The 13095-nt window shown below is 34.9% G+C and overlaps 1 protein-coding gene across 1 annotated transcript in view; it reads left to right on the top strand.

The window, feature by feature from the left end:
- The window catches only part of PTPRN2 (protein tyrosine phosphatase receptor type N2), a gene marked incomplete at both ends in the record, with an annotated part of 643308 nt that overhangs the window by 271733 nt on the left and 358480 nt on the right, over nucleotides 1-13095 (top strand). The window contains one exon of the mRNA XM_084281525.1: nucleotides 4559-4645. Coding sequence (XP_084137651.1) covers nucleotides 4559-4645 — 87 coding nt within the window. The remainder of the gene's footprint in view (nucleotides 1-4558; nucleotides 4646-13095) is intronic.

Raw genomic sequence — 13095 nt, 5'->3', positions numbered from 1 at the left:
CAGTGGATTACTTAATTTTCAGAAGTGCTCAACAGTTCACATTAAGGTAAAGGGATATTTATTCCTCCCCTTTCATTTAAGATTCATCCCTAAATAAAATAGCTTTATAGCCTCAGTCTGCTTTCCTTATTAGACAAAACTCATGATGAATTTAAATCAAGTTGATTGGATCATGAGTATTTTAGCACAGACAAGTAGCTATGTATAGGGCTAGTTGTTTTTCACAATGTGTAAATGGATATGGGAGTTTTCATAGCTATGTCACGATGTCAAATCATGACATCAAAATCTTGCAATGAGCTGAGGAGTCATTTCATCTGAAGACATGATGAAGTGCTACCATATAATGTTGGCCGTGTTTAGCGGAAAGATAAACCATATGCTCTACCAGGTATAACTAGTTCTGTAAAAAGCTTTTTGCTGCAAAGTGAGATTAAACAAAAGCAGCAGTGAAATATTTTTCAGATGAGGCTGTTCCAGACTTAAAAACTTTGTATCTATATCAACCCTAAAGGAAATGTTTATACTTCATTCCCCCTTTATTTCTTCATTGTCTTTAATCCATCAAAGTATATTCTACAAATAATATGAGATAGAAATTGTCATCTGAGTGAAACAGAGTTCTGCTACTGGTTCAGTAGGATCTGAATTTGTCAGCTGAACAATAGTATTTAGACTTACAGAAAGAGATGGCATTGGAAGACAAAGCAATAGAAGAAAGTTAGTTGTATGTGAATTTTCCATACTTTCTGATTCTCCTTTTGTTTTCCAAGCTGTAGAGAACTGAAGCCAGAAAGCTGAAAAGACATATACATATATATAACATATTAAAGACATATACATATATAAAAAACTATGAGATGTATTACATTTTGGTTTAGTTGTTATTGTACTCAACTGAACACAGTTGTTATTGTACTCAACTGAACAGGTTGCCAGAGAGATTGTGTCCTTGTAGATCTTAAAAGCCTCCTGAACATAATCCTGGGCAACCATCTCTAGGTGGCTCTGCTAGAACAGGGGCTGGACCAGATGACCCCCAGAGATCCCTTCCAGCCTCAGCCCTTCTGTGATTTTGTGATCTTAGCACAGTTAACTTGAAGATGCAAAAGAGAAATCTACTGCAAGTGAAATGAGAGCAAAGATAGAAAACCTAAAGTAAGAACTATCTTGAGATCTTGGATAGCAACAGCCACGTCATCTTCAAAAAGGCGCAATGCCATCCAACAGTTTATTGTTCCTAAGGCCAAAATCTAGACTGGATGTGATCAGAAACTTCGAAGGCAATCCAAAAAAAAAAAAAAATTGGAGTGGCAAAACCAAGGACTGTTAAAGACACAACATGAGACATTATTTTTCTTTGACAATAAAAGGTTAGACAGCCTCAAGAGAATTTGCAAAGCATAAATAGCCCCCATTGGTAGGTCTTACTACTTTTCTTTTTCCAGGGCCCTTGACCTTTCCTCACTTTAAGGAACTGAAATCACAAGCTTAATGGTTCAAATAAAGTCATGGGAATCCTACCCCAATCATTCCCCCAAGTATTTGGTCTTGATATTTTGTCATCATGATTGAATCCAAAGAGTCTTTCTACTGCTACAATTTCTGCCTGTCTATTGGTTCCTTACCCAAACCACTTTTTTTTTTTTTCTCTTTGCTACTTGATTTATGTAACACTTTGCTTCTATTAATTCTGTAGTAGATGAATCCTCACTATCAATAGAAGAATCATATTCATGAATAATGACACTGATACTTCTCAGTTTTTCTCACCTTTGTAATACAGAAACTTCATTCCATGTAGGGCTGAATCAAGCAAGCAGAAAACTGAGCACAGTACACGAAAGATCCCAACTAACAACTGCTCCACATTTATTGTGTGCGTGCACCAGTGGGGGAATGGGAAGACTGTGTGCGGGAGGAAGGGAGATGTTTGTAAATTGTGTTCTTTTAACAGTCCTTGAATAAAGTGGGTTAGATGGGTGATGTGGGTGTACGGAGCTGTCACAATGTAGGCTAGTCTGCTTGATGCCATGCTGGTGGGAACAGTGTACTCACTCAGCGTAAACCAAGCTAGAGGCAATCACTGTACAAGCACATACTGTATGTGCTTGTACAACACTGAGCAAAATGCAACATGAATCAAAGCAGGAGGGAAATAAAGTGCGGGTAATGATGTTGTGGCATTTTTAGAGAAAGATTTTGAATATTCAGCTCATCTATAGCAAAAATGTCACAGAACTGTAATAAGCAGAAAAAGTATATGGCAGTGTTTAGAAGTTGGAAAAATAATATTGGAAATTACTCTGGCGTAAGTTACTTATTCTTGATGTGAATCCTCAAATGTGACAGTGTGATCAATAATAGTACTGGTACCAAAGAGGATAACAGATAGCACTATGCCTTTGTAAAGTACACAGGTACCAGTTCTGCAGTTCTGCCATGCTGTCATGAATGATGGTTTCTTAGCCTAACATACCCTACGTGAGCTTGTGAACCTGTGTGCCTTAGTTTTCTATTGGATTAAAATTACTAAGACTGCTCAGGCTTCCAAAAGAATGGCTTTCCAGCACCATTTTCTTTCTTATTTCCTCTCCTGTATTCTTGCTGTGTTGTAGCATTCAAATGCTCTGATTGCATCCCACCTTACAGTTACTATATTGGCTTGTAGCGGCATACCTCGTTTTTGAGGTTGGAGCAAGCTTTTGCAGGGGAGGAGGGGGTAAGCACGGAATGGGAGGTTGAGCTTTTACAAATAAGACTCCCTTGGTTAAAAATGACACCAATGTATGCAGCAGACTTTCCCTGCACCTCTGTGTATACTTGCTATTACAGTAAAAGCCCACTTGCTGACACCAATCATTTCCGTAAAATTTAAGCCAACATCTTTGGGAGAAAAGATTTAATTAACACATAAGCCCCTGAGTCACTATGATAATCTGCTTTCATAGTGATGGGAATAATCACATTTTTACCCACTGTCAGTCCTTGAAATATAGGGGTTTTATGAATAATCTATAGTACATTTTTTTTTCCTTACAGAAACAATCAGATTCTTTTGTTACTTTCAGACAAGAACATTTCTGTCTCAGACATCTAGAAAAACTCTAAATTTATCTGGTGCCTTGAGGGGCTACCTCTGCCTGTGTGACAGGAGGTCTCTTGAGCATTTTGGGTTAGTAGCGTGAAGGGAGGCTGAACAATTCCATCCTAACCAAGATCCACGAGACATCCCATTATTTAAATAGAGGTGCCCTTAGGGCAGTGTATGCAGAACCCAATGAAAATAAATAAATAAATAAACAGTACTCATTGCAGACAATAAATAAATTTGTGGCCATGATTACAGTGCTATAAAATTAGATTCAAAAACTTTCAATATGAAGCAGAAATAATAACCTAGGTACAGAGCTTTGACAAATCTTTTCCCCCTTAGTCCAATTGAAAAGATCATGTCTAACAGTACGTACTTTTCTGACACCTCCTTCTCCTACTTGTTATAAACCCTTGAAGGAAAAATACAGAACCTTGTTTCCCCTGGGTTAGCTTCATCTAAGTTGTTTCTGATTTAAAGTGGCATAAGTCAGATAAGTATCAGGCTTGTAAGGTTTAATTCTATGAGTGTTGGGGCTTGAGAATAATTCTATAATCACAATTTAGAGCATGTTGTATCTGTTTTTCTCACTAGACACTGAGATATCATTTTATTTTCTTTTTACTTTCTTAATACTTCTGTATTTGGTTTCACAGTACTGAACAACAGTTAAACAAGTTATGATCTGTCTATTAGGGACAACATTCATAACATCTGTAGAGTGGTAGCAACTCTAATAACCTGATTTTTTATAAATACAAATTTTGCATCTAGATAACTGCTTTTTTAAATGATAGCAGTCCTCTTGTGTTATGCTTGATTGCAACCTGTTTTCTAAATTAAAAAATGTAAATGCGGCATTGACAAAGGTTAAAAAGATTTACAGTGGGTTCTGTCAGCAGTGCATACACACACCAAACCAAATCCTATGTATCTAATCAGTGTCCTCTGGACTGTGTGCCTTGCTCCATTGTTTACTCTCAAATCCATAATAATTTTGTATCCTTTCACTGGGCAAAGATTCATTTTAAAAACTAATGAATTTAAAAATATGCTTTTCCCTTGTCCATTTGATACTGAGCCGCAATTTGACTTTCATTGTTTGTTTCCCTCCTTGTCTCATCAATCCTTTTCTCTCTTTCTGTCCTTTTACTTTATTACATTTTTTATTGAGGACTGAGATGAACTGGTTGCTGCATCATGGGCCCATTACACTTCCTAACAATTCCATTTACACCTTATTGTTTGTCTTATTGCTGGAAAATTCAGGTGATTCATCATGCCTGAAGAAGCACCTGATCCCAATTCCCTTGATATCACGATCACTATGTGACAGGAATACAGTTAGTAGTGGCTTTCAGGCTCTAAGAGGCCAAGGTGATAACTCTTTTGGGACTTTTAGCCTCTCAAGTATTGATGAGTTCCATTTTCGTAACGGTCTGTTTTCTTGCTCCCTTTCAACAGCCCCCTGAGTGTGGAAAAGGGCTTGGAGTTAATAAAGGATGTGGCAGATCTCCTGAAGCTGCAGATGAGTGCCTTCGATGATGTCAAGTATGTACATGGAATTTGGCCCTTTTTACTTTATTGGGTTTCTTATTGTTTTTGAATGTTTTGTCTTACAAGGAAATATCTACTCTTTAATGTCAAAATTAATTAGAGCATGTGAGAGAAAAAAAGAATATTGTGATGATTTTTATAATGTCTCCTACACACAGTTAGAAACAAATTATTTAATAAACATTATAAAGACTGAAATAACCCTATGCTCCCACAGGGAAAAACAGCCTATTCAAAGTGCTGTAAAAATATTACTATCTTATTTAACAGGATCTGGGTAAGGCAAATATTGTGAACGGTCATCATACCTAGTGTTGCTGACAGGGAAACAACATGGGTTGTTCCCAACAGATGGAGAAGAACTTCAGTCCCTGGATTTCAGTCTGGCATGTGGCACAACAGGTCATGCCTCCTGGACAGCTACTCATTTAACAAGTCACAGGGAGTTCAGCTATGCTGAGAACCCTTTTTTCTTCATATTATCTGTACTGATAAATGTTCTGCATGTTAATCACCTAAGCTACAAGCTTATGATTTACCATGTCTGGTAAAAAATTTAGATTGGGATTTTCTTCAAATACTTTGGTAGGAGCATTTACTTTGCAAAATTTTACTCCTTCCTTCGTAAAACAGAAAGTAAAACTAGTTTGATAGAGAAGTAACAGAAAAGAAGGGTCAGCTGTGGGTGGCTTGTGACAGCTTGCTAGAAAAGAAGTCATAACTTGGCTCACAGAAAATGACCAATGTTTGTGTAACATCCAATTTCTGCCTGTTTCAGAGTGTTTGGGGTTGCTTGCTTTTCCCCATGAGTCGTGTTGCTGAAAGGCATTGTCTTTCTCAGCCTTACTTGTGCTTTTGCTTAACCTTCATCTCCAGTTAATATAATTCATCATTTAATGCTATGTTTTAAGCAGTAGTCTGAAGATGTTGCATCTTTGCTGGAAGAGTTTATTATTAATCAGGAAAAAAAAAATCTACCCCTTCTATATCTGAATATATGGTGGGAAATAGATTACTGGTAAGAGTCATTTTAGAAATCTGACAAATACAAGGCATATAAAGTTTAGTTGTTTAGAAGGAAAATATTCACATATTTATTTATTTATTTATATATATATATTTTTAGAGCTATTCTTTACATCGCTGAATGACTTTTTACTTGTATTTTATGAAATGTACTTTTTATGAAAACTGAGTTTTGTAATTACAAAAAATGACAATATTTTATGGCTTTCCTTATAAAAAGAATTTGCAACCTTGAATTTGAATAGTAGCAGATAAATCAATGTCTGCTGTACATTTAAAGGGATAATTCCATGGAACAAGTTCTCTGCTGGAATCAATGGGTTCTGCTTCATTAACTTCATTCATTTACCATACAAGAGCACTTTCACCTACCTTTCTAATTGTTAGCATAAAGCCTTTTGGTTATTTTTTTTATTTGATAAATCACAACAGCATTGCAATTGGCAAGCTGTAGATTCATTCTCTAATGGAAAATATCCCTCCAGTGAAATAGCAAGCTATGAAAAACCCTTTTCTTTTCTTTAATATGTGACTTTAGGGAAGCTGCTTATTTTGCATCCATTAACATACAGTCATATGACAGTACCAAAATTACTGGTATAGTATGGTCAGTATTTTAAAATTGTGTTATAAACGGTGATAATTCCAAACAGGACAGGAGTATTCTGTCTATCAGCACAAAGCTTTCATCGGTTTTTATGTATCTGTAAAAGGTTATCTCAAATCCCAAGTAAGAGAAGAATTTGTCCAAAACAAATGGTATTTACTCAAGAAAATGAGGTGTTTTGACTCAGGTTAAACCCCTGAAGTGCTACAGAAATGTGGAGATAGACAGCAGATAGAGTAGAACTCAAAGTTTTAGAAAAAGGCTTCACCGAGAAAAGAATAAACGCTTTTTGGATTTGTTCTTCCATCATCATCCATTATTGGAAAACTGTATTTACTTGAAGGCTCTGGTTACCTTCTGAATGGCCTCATGTAGAGGGGTTTCAGGAAAGACTTGATGTCATGGTTATTCCTTATCCATCTTTGACATATTGAAGGATGAAAATGAGACCTCTCAGGAAATATTTTATTTTATTAGCTTTCTTTTTTCTCAGAGATTCATAAAAAAAAAAAAAAAAAAAAAAAAAAAAAAAAAAAAGTATTAATAAGCTCGAGACCAAAGATTTATAGAGGAAATGGGAAAATAAACTATTTTAGTTGGAACTCTGACCTGAGCATGAACTTGGATTAAAATTTTCAACTCTCTTAGTCTTCCAGGAATTCTCAAAAGGAAGAGACAATATAGGGCTGAAAATTTTAGACTATTCCAAAGATTTCAGATTAAAGTAATTTTAATGGGAACCAGAGTTCTCATTAATTTCAGAGTACAAACAAAGCAATCATATTCAATAGTAATAGTGTAAGAAGAACTGAGGACAGAGGATGAGTTATTTTAAAATGTTAAGTTCTTTTAAAGTTCTTTAAATTCTCAAATAAAATGTTCTTGTCCTTTTCTCTGGAAAAAAAAAAAAAAAGTGATTTAAAATGTACTGCTTTGCAAATACATTACTGCATTTACTTAGTTTTGTCTGCAAATATCTTTCATTCTTCCCTATATATATATATATTTACTTTTTTCATTTGCCTTGGAGTTTGGCTAAATGAACAGTAGCTTTTGCCATGGGTTTTTACCGATTCCCGTGTTAGTTCTTGATTTTAGTTTATACATGGTAGTAATCAGCTTATCTTATCTTCTCTTCCACAATCCTGCCAGTTTTAACCGATGGCCTGCAATTCACAGTGTAGCCTCAGGCTTGGCTCCCAGAGTGTTCAGTCCACTTCTACAGTTGGTTTGTTGTCAAGTTTGCATTGATATAAACTTTGCTCACCCTGTGAAGCAGATGATTGGGAATAGATTTGGAGAATACATAATTAGAAATACTTCAACATTGAAGAAAAGATCCAACATGCTAGCTGTCACTTTTGGATACAGCCTGAATCTTTATGGAAGTAATAGTTATGCTTAATATGTTTTGTTAATGGTTATGTAGCTGTCAAATAAATTCCATTATTTCTTATTACATCATTAGAGACCATTAAAAGGATATTAGCATGCTGATGTAATTATGCAAGCAGACGTAAAATGACTATAGTTATGATTTTAAAATCTAATTATGGGTGTCCAATGCCTCTGGTGATTGATTGTTGGACTGGTATCATGGATTGAAGTCAGATGGGTGGTAGTACTAGGAGAGTTTGTATTTATTTAAAAAATAATTTTACCACTGCAATCTGCAACATTGACCTTCTTCCTGTAATTACAGTTCTTCACACATTATAGAAAAAACTTACAAACATAAGAGATTGTCAACAGAAGTCCAAATATAATAAAACTACTTAAATCTGGTAGCTCAACTGTGAAGGTAGTGGAAATCAAAGACACTGGGTTAGAACATATATGACTTCTTTGGGTTCTCAGAGAAATACAAATCATTGTTATGCTCTTATGTAAAGTTCTTATACTCGAGATATTTACTGTGAACATTGCTAATGGGAGGGGTTCAGCTCAATTTAGCTGAATACCTTTACATAGAAAGAAAGCACATTATTCAGATGTCATAGTATTTCAGACTGTATATCCTACCATTCTCAGCATTCTCAGCCTCCAGCTAAAAGTGAAATTTTCTGCTGAATATTTCATCCTTTGATGGATGTTGCAGTAATACTGTATTATTTTTCTTTTCCTTATTATTTCTCTCTTAAGACTTATATGATTTTCCCTATTGTTATTGAAGATCTCTTACTGTCCATGTCTCTATTTTCCAATCTTGTTCTACTGTTTTGGCTTCCTCCATCTGTACATCTTAATGGACAGTACTCAAAGAACTGTCCTTCCAGGAGAGGTGATAACTTGACAAAGTGTACCATAATTTTTCAATGGAAAACCTGTAGTAGAACATCCTGTATTCCTTCCATAAAAACATTAATATTTATCTGCTACCATTGTTTTGGAGTGTAACAGTAATTGTCTATATGAGCATATAATCTATGTATGTAATTTTGGGGATGAACAGGATGCTTATGCTAAATTTCAAGTGCTAATGTAAATAGATTTTGAAAGATCATTCTAATTACCTAATATGAACTGGATTGCAAAGACATAAAATTTAACCAATATATTCAGTATCATGTACAGTTTGCATGTGTGTCAAGGCAAATGTATGTCAATCCATATCCAAGGCGAAGTTAAGAAAACCCCTCACCAAGCTTTTAGTGTCTAAAGCTCAAACTCAGAAGCCTCAAGCTGGTTGTTCGGCTTTCACCTGATTGTTTCCCCCATCCACACTGAGACTAGAGATGAACTCAGTGTTTTAGCTGAATAGTGTATTCCATGAAAAATGAAAATTCAGGTTAACTGAAGCTATGTATGAAAACTATATGGAAGCTTAAGCTGGCAAACACCTTTCAAAATTTCTAGCAGCCACAGCAGTGTGGTTTGACATTTTGAAAGTAAAATGCTATAATTTTTCAGTTCAAGGTAATGACTCATTTCAAAATTTAATTATGTTTGGCTTATAAGGCAAATGCAAAATAAACAAAAACATTGATTTCCGACTGAACTCAAGTGATTGTTTTGTTTGTTGTGTTTTTTTTTTTTCAGCTGACCAAAAATACCAGTCTTTCAATAATCACTAATTATGATATAGCCTTGAAATACTTTTTTTTTTTTTTTTTTTAACAGACCTCTGTCTTACTCCATATGCAGGAAATAAAATGCTCAGTTAATGAGCAGATCTTCAGTGTTCCATTTTATCCTCATTGTTCAATGTGTGGCTTCAGGCTTTATTTACTGCACATTATTCAAATCCTGCTCTGAGGTCAGAAAACCCATTTCTGCTCGTTGTTTTTTGTTCTGTTTTGGTTGGTTGGTTGGTTGGTTTGGTTTGTTTTCCTACGGTGCTTTTCACAAGGCTATCAAAACATTTGACTAACATAAATTGATACACTTAGCTCACACGAGATATGGTCTATTATAAGGACCATACAGAGCTGGCATTTATGCATGAAAAGATTAATGTCATAGTATCTACTAATTCAAGGTGTCCAGTCCAATGGCTTTGAGTGTGGTTTATACAGCCTCTTCTGTGAAGATCTTCACACGTTGAGACACAAGTCCCGTTGCCTTCAGTTACCATTCTAAGTGCTCAGCAGTCCCAGAAGTCAGCTGTCAATTTAGACAATGCTACCTGCTTCCATAAAAAAAATATGCCTGAAATGACTTGGCTTCAAATGAACTGAATCTGAATCTGAATCTGAATCTGAATCTGAATCTGAATCTGAATCTGAATCTGAATCTGAAGCAGAACTGGATGGTACCAGCAGAATTCAAGATAATGATAGACCTTTATGTCCTTGTAGTAACATGCCTGGTTTGCAAAATATTACCTGAGGTCTGCCAGCAATGACATTGAGGCCCCTTGAAATATATATATATATTTTTTTTATCTAGCACTTGACCACCATTCATTAGGAATATTATTGGAAAACAACATAGAACAACAACAGCAACGACAACAACAACAAAACACCACTTTGAAGAGAAAAGCTGCATCTGTAGATACAAAATAAGTCAAGACTGATTTTTCCTTTTATACTCTGGCATGTCCTTAGCATCAACTATGTTTCTAAGTATTCTATATAAGCAGTGATCTAACAAAAGATTGAATTTGGGTCGTCATCATGAGGGCAGCTGTGAACACATTCTTGATATACTTAAAATCTGTTTCCAAGTAGTGTGATTAGAAACACTTTCCACTATTCAAAGAAAAGGTCTCACATAGCCAAACAGTACCTATCTTTATCTTTGTTCTTAGGAAGGTCTGGAACGGTTGGGCTGGAATAATACAATCTGAAAAGCCAGCGAACCATCCCTGTAAAAAGAACTTGGACTGAGGAAGGTCTTTGAAAATCAAACTAAGTGGTGAAAGTTCGGAAAAGCTTTAAATGTGTTCAAATCAGAAGTGTTGAGTAGGCACACTGATGAGTGGAGCTCCCAGCCTCACCTATTATGAACATGTGCATTGGCTGTAGTGTCCTAATTGTGCTGTATAGGTTTTGTTCATTGTTTGTCATATTCTTCTAACACCTGAAAAACTCAATCAGCCAGTTAATCATATTCAGTCATCCAGAACCTAAACACTGGAACGGTACTTGGTATTTTCACTTCATCATGCTGATGGATTATGACATTTGGTATATGTACACTCTAAATGTGAACATCTCAGGAAATTGTCGGTAGCTTAAGAGGCAGGATAGTGTGATGGAGGCTTATTTAACCTGGTGATCTGTAGTGGGACAGGCAGTACAATGTCTTCTTCAGTTTCTTTCTCTTTTGGTATCAACCTGTAACATATAAACTTCACTCTACTGTGGAAGCGCAATTATTCATTTTTCCATGATTAAGTATGATTAATTTTTTCCTTTTTGTTGGACACCTGTGGGTGAATCTTCTTGCAAAGATTTTTTTTTTTTTTTTTCCCTAGATTGGCAGATTCTGCCATCTATAGCATTTAGATTTACTACTGAGAGAAATTTTCAAAATATTGTGCTTTTAAAGAAAAAACATACAGTCCATGCTGTTCTCCTTAGGGTGCTATAATATACAGCACCATTGCCTAGGAATAGGTTGAATTTTTATCTGCATTGCATTGCATTTACTGTCCGGATATTAAGCAACATTTTTATTCCAGTTTGAACTCTACTATGCTTGGTTTCAATAAACAAATACCTTTCAAAAAAGTTGAAAAATATTTGTCATCTATTCCTTGATTTTAAATAGCAAACCAACAGACTAAGGCTATTTGGCATAATCTTGTTTAAAATGTTATAAAAGCATAACTCAGAAATAATGGTACCACTTTTATTCAAACTTGACTTCTTCTACAGATTTAATGAGTCTGGAAAACAAATTGTCTGAAAAATGTACTGCTGTAACTCATTGCATGCAGGCTTTTATAAGAAATTACATTGTGTTTTCTGGTACATATTGTCTTATTTGACAACTAATTTATAATATAAAGATGCATCAATTTTTAAAGAAATTAGGGTAAGGAAACAAAAATAAGGTGGAAGTTTCAACTCTGCATTCCTTTACTTAAAAATGAGTGATTTCTCAGCCTTAGCAATACATTAGTCTTGTGGATTTTTCCCCTGAGGTATAATATATTTTGTGTGCTTTTCTTTAATAAATGTGCATATAACCAAGATCATTTTGCCTTCTCCACTGTAACTTTCCTGCTAGAAAAATATAAAAATATATTAAAATAACAAGAAGGACTTTGGCCTGCAGCATTTTATGAATTCTAGGTGACAAAATAGAAAGACCATAAAAATCTACAGAGACTCTTATAAATAAAAATGTAGTAAGTTTGGCTTTCCATTACAACATTTAATCTAATTAAATCAGAAGATTTGTACCTTTGTAATCAAAAGGAGAATGAAATCCCATGTTATAGATACAGATCCATGTACTCATAGGTCTCTACTCAAGAGAAGATTTTTTATGGATAAGTGAGCTTCTAAAATTTATCAATTTTTAACCTCTTCGTTCTCTGCTTTCTCTCTATATTACTGTCTGTACATCATAACCATTTTTTAAACAAAATTAAATTCCATAATATAATATGCTATGGTGGATAAACTGCTTTGTCTGAAGCAAGACACTGAATATGTGCCATTCTGTTGAATTTATATAACATTTCACATATTAACATGTAATTATTTCCATTCTACAGATGGGTAAATTGAAACTCAAGACAGTTTTCTTGATATTCCCCCAAATGGTACAGAACTTGGTGACAGATATGAGAATAGAAACATAGAACTGTGATTCTCACTCTTGAACTAAAACTTGCTTTACAAATAGCACAACCAATATTAGAAATGGAAAAAGATTATCATGTAGGGAAACTGGTTATATATATTTTTAAGAAAAGATTCTTTGAAAGATTTGTTTAAAAGTATAATTCATTAAAAATATATGAAATGAAGAAATATACAAATTATGACTTTCTTGATCCTCTCTCCCTTGGCTTCTTGATCTCCTTTTCTCTCTCCTTTTCTCATTTTCTCTCTCTCCATTACCTTATGGATGGGTAGATTAATAAAATAAATATTACAGACCTGCTGGCCATGTTGAATAGATAAATCATTCTTTTTCACATTTTCTATTTAACACCTAGCCAGTAAATATTTTGTATCCAAACCCATGAGCGGCACCACAATCTACCTAGAAAGAGTTTGTATTCCCAGGAAATCATAAATGCAGTGGGAACAAATGCACTTTTGCAGGTGTGACTGAAAGATCCCAATAATTTCCCCTTGAAGTGCCTCCTTTGTAAAGGAAGTAGGTTGATGCCAAATGTCTCTCTTTC

The sequence above is a fragment of the Netta rufina genome (assembly GCF_964035555.1).
Source record: "Netta rufina genome assembly, chromosome: 2".
In the NCBI taxonomy this organism is placed as follows: Eukaryota; Metazoa; Chordata; class Aves; order Anseriformes; family Anatidae; genus Netta; species Netta rufina.
The sequence above is the reverse complement of the archived record's forward strand: the minus strand, read 5'-3'. Positions and strand labels throughout refer to the sequence as shown.